Source organism: Phaseolus vulgaris, chromosome 10, assembly GCF_051622355.1.
Source record: "Phaseolus vulgaris cultivar YP4 chromosome 10, ASM5162235v1, whole genome shotgun sequence".
Taxonomy (NCBI): domain Eukaryota; kingdom Viridiplantae; phylum Streptophyta; class Magnoliopsida; order Fabales; family Fabaceae; genus Phaseolus; species Phaseolus vulgaris.
This window is the reverse complement of record NC_143507.1, coordinates 29,776,660-29,778,957: the sequence shown is the minus strand read 5'-3', so window position 1 is coordinate 29,778,957 and position 2,298 is coordinate 29,776,660. Positions and strand designations below refer to the sequence as shown.

General features: G+C 43.1%; 1 protein-coding gene across 1 annotated transcript; it reads left to right on the top strand.

Moving 5' to 3' along the window:
• Nucleotides 1–1,514: 1,514 nt before the first annotated feature.
• On the top strand, nucleotides 1,515–2,054 carry LOC137815870 (uncharacterized). Its single transcript, XM_068618983.2, has one exon. It carries the CDS (start codon nucleotides 1,515–1,517, stop codon nucleotides 2,052–2,054), a length of 540 nt encoding a protein of 179 aa, XP_068475084.1.
• The last annotated feature ends 244 nt before the right edge of the window (nucleotides 2,055–2,298 follow it).

Below are 2,298 nucleotides of genomic sequence, written 5' to 3'. Positions count from 1 at the left end.
TTTCTTTGTTTGATACCAAAAGTAGAAAATCCTCAACAGCTAGGGGAATTTAGACCTATTTCATTAGTAGGTTGCTTGTACAAGATCATCTCTAAAGCGCTCTCCTTGCAATTGAAAAAGGTGATTGGAAAAATTATAGATGATAGACAGTCGGCTTTTCTATAAGGAAGAGGTTTATTGGATAGTGTGCTAGTTGCGAATGAGGTTCTGGAAGAATACAAGAGAAAGAGGAAGAGTTGCGTGTTCTTCAAAGTCGATTATGAGAAGGCTTATGACTCGGTGAATTGGGATTTCATATTTTATATGCTTAAGAGTTTGGGATTCTGTGACCGCTGGATTCGGTGGATAAAGGGTTGTTTAGAGTCGGCTTCAGTTTCAGTCCTTGTTAATGGGAGTCCAACTGGGGAGTTCTTTCCTTGAAAGGGTCTCCGACAGGGTGACCCACTTGCTCCTTTTCTCTTCCTCATTGTGGCAGAAGGGCTAGCTGGGGTGGCAAGGGTAGCAGAAGAAAAGAAGTCGATTGATAGTTTGGAGGTTGGAAAAGATAAAGTAAAGGTAAATATGTTACAATATGCAAATGATACTTTGTTCTTCTACGAAGCAAATACCAAAAGTGTATTTAACATTAAGGCGATTTTGCAATGTTTTGAGTTCTCTTCCGGGTTAAGGGTTAATTTCGCGAAGAGTAGGATTGGTGGGAGGGGGCTGGACCAGGTAGTGCTTCAGTAGTTCGCAACTATTCTTAACTGTGATACGATGGTTGCTCCTTTTATTTATTTGGGTATGCCAGTAGGTGGGAGTCATAAGCGAGGCGACTTTTGGAAATTGGTGATTGAGAAAGTTCAGGCTAGATTAAGCAGGTGGAAGGGAAGATGTTTGACGATGGCTAGGAGGATATGTTTGATTAAGTCCATGCTCTCTTCTATTCCGCTATTCTTTATGTCATTATTCAAACTGCCTTCGGGGGTGGCAAGAAAGCTGATTAGGATACAAAGAAATTTTCTCTAGGGGTGGGGTGCAGAAGGAAGGAAGATTGTGTGGGCTTCCTGGAGATTGGTTTGTAAGCCTCGCGAGTTTGGGGGGCTTGGGATTATGGATTTAAAGTTGTTCAACCTAGCTTTATTGGGGAAGTGGATTTGGAGGCTGGGATCGGTCGAGGGCGGCCTTTGGAAGAACATTATCTTTTCTAAATACGGAGGGTGGAGAATTTTGGGAGAGGAAGGAAAAGGTAGGAGGTGCTCCCTCTGGTGGAAAGATTTGAAAGAGGTGTGGTCTTCGGAGGGTTGGGTAGAAATTTTGAAGATGGTTTCAAGTGGAAAGTTGGTGACAGGAAGGATATTTATTTCTGGAAGGACAGTTGGCAGAACGGCGAGCCCTTGAAGAATGCCTTCCCAAGATTGTTCTCTATTAGTTCTACCAAAGATGCAAAGCTGACGGACCTTGGTTTTTGGTCGAACGGAGTTTGGGTTTGGCAGCTAGCTTGGAGAAGACCGTTTTTTGAGTGGGAGAAGTCGATGGCGAATCAGTTGAGTCAGCATCTGCTTAAGGCTCGGGTTGCCTCGGGAGAGTTGGATAGTTGGATTTCGAAGGAGGGAGGTTTCCAAACTTTTTCAGTCAATTCTGCCCACAATCTTGTCAGGAAGGATTTTGAGGCGAACTCTTCGCCGATTTTTTGTAAGTTGTGGAGGTGCAAGGCAGTGCCCTCTGCAGTGCTTATAGCCTGGAGGTTGATGGAAAACAAGCTTGCTACTAGGGTAAATCTGAGTAGAAGAGGGGTATTGGTGGATAGCTTGATGTGTAGTTTATGTGGGAAGGAGGAAGAAACTTGCACACATTTGTTCTTCGATTGCAGTTTTGCTCGGCAAGTTTGGTGTTTATGCTATAGATGGCTTGGGGTTCTGGTCGTGCCACACTTTGAGACGAAGAATAACTTTGATCAATTTAGGATGAGCCCTGCTTCAGAGACGGTTAACAGTGTATGGAACACAATTTGGGTCGAGGTGGTTAGCGAAATATGGAATCACAGGAATAACATTATTTCAAAAGAGGAGTGATAGATGTGTCAGAAGTATTTTCTTTGGTGCAAGTAAAGGTTTGGTCTTGGGTCTCTTTAAATTTCAGGTCAGCTTCGTTTTCCTTTTCAGATTGGTATTTAGAACCTATGTTGTGCATGAGGTTAATCACTTGAGTGTGTTAGATGTAGCAAGGACAAGGTAAGTTTTGGAGGTTTTAAGCAGGTATCAGTAGTTGGGTACCGTGTATAAGGGTTGAACCATCCATGAAGTGGTTCTTATTTAT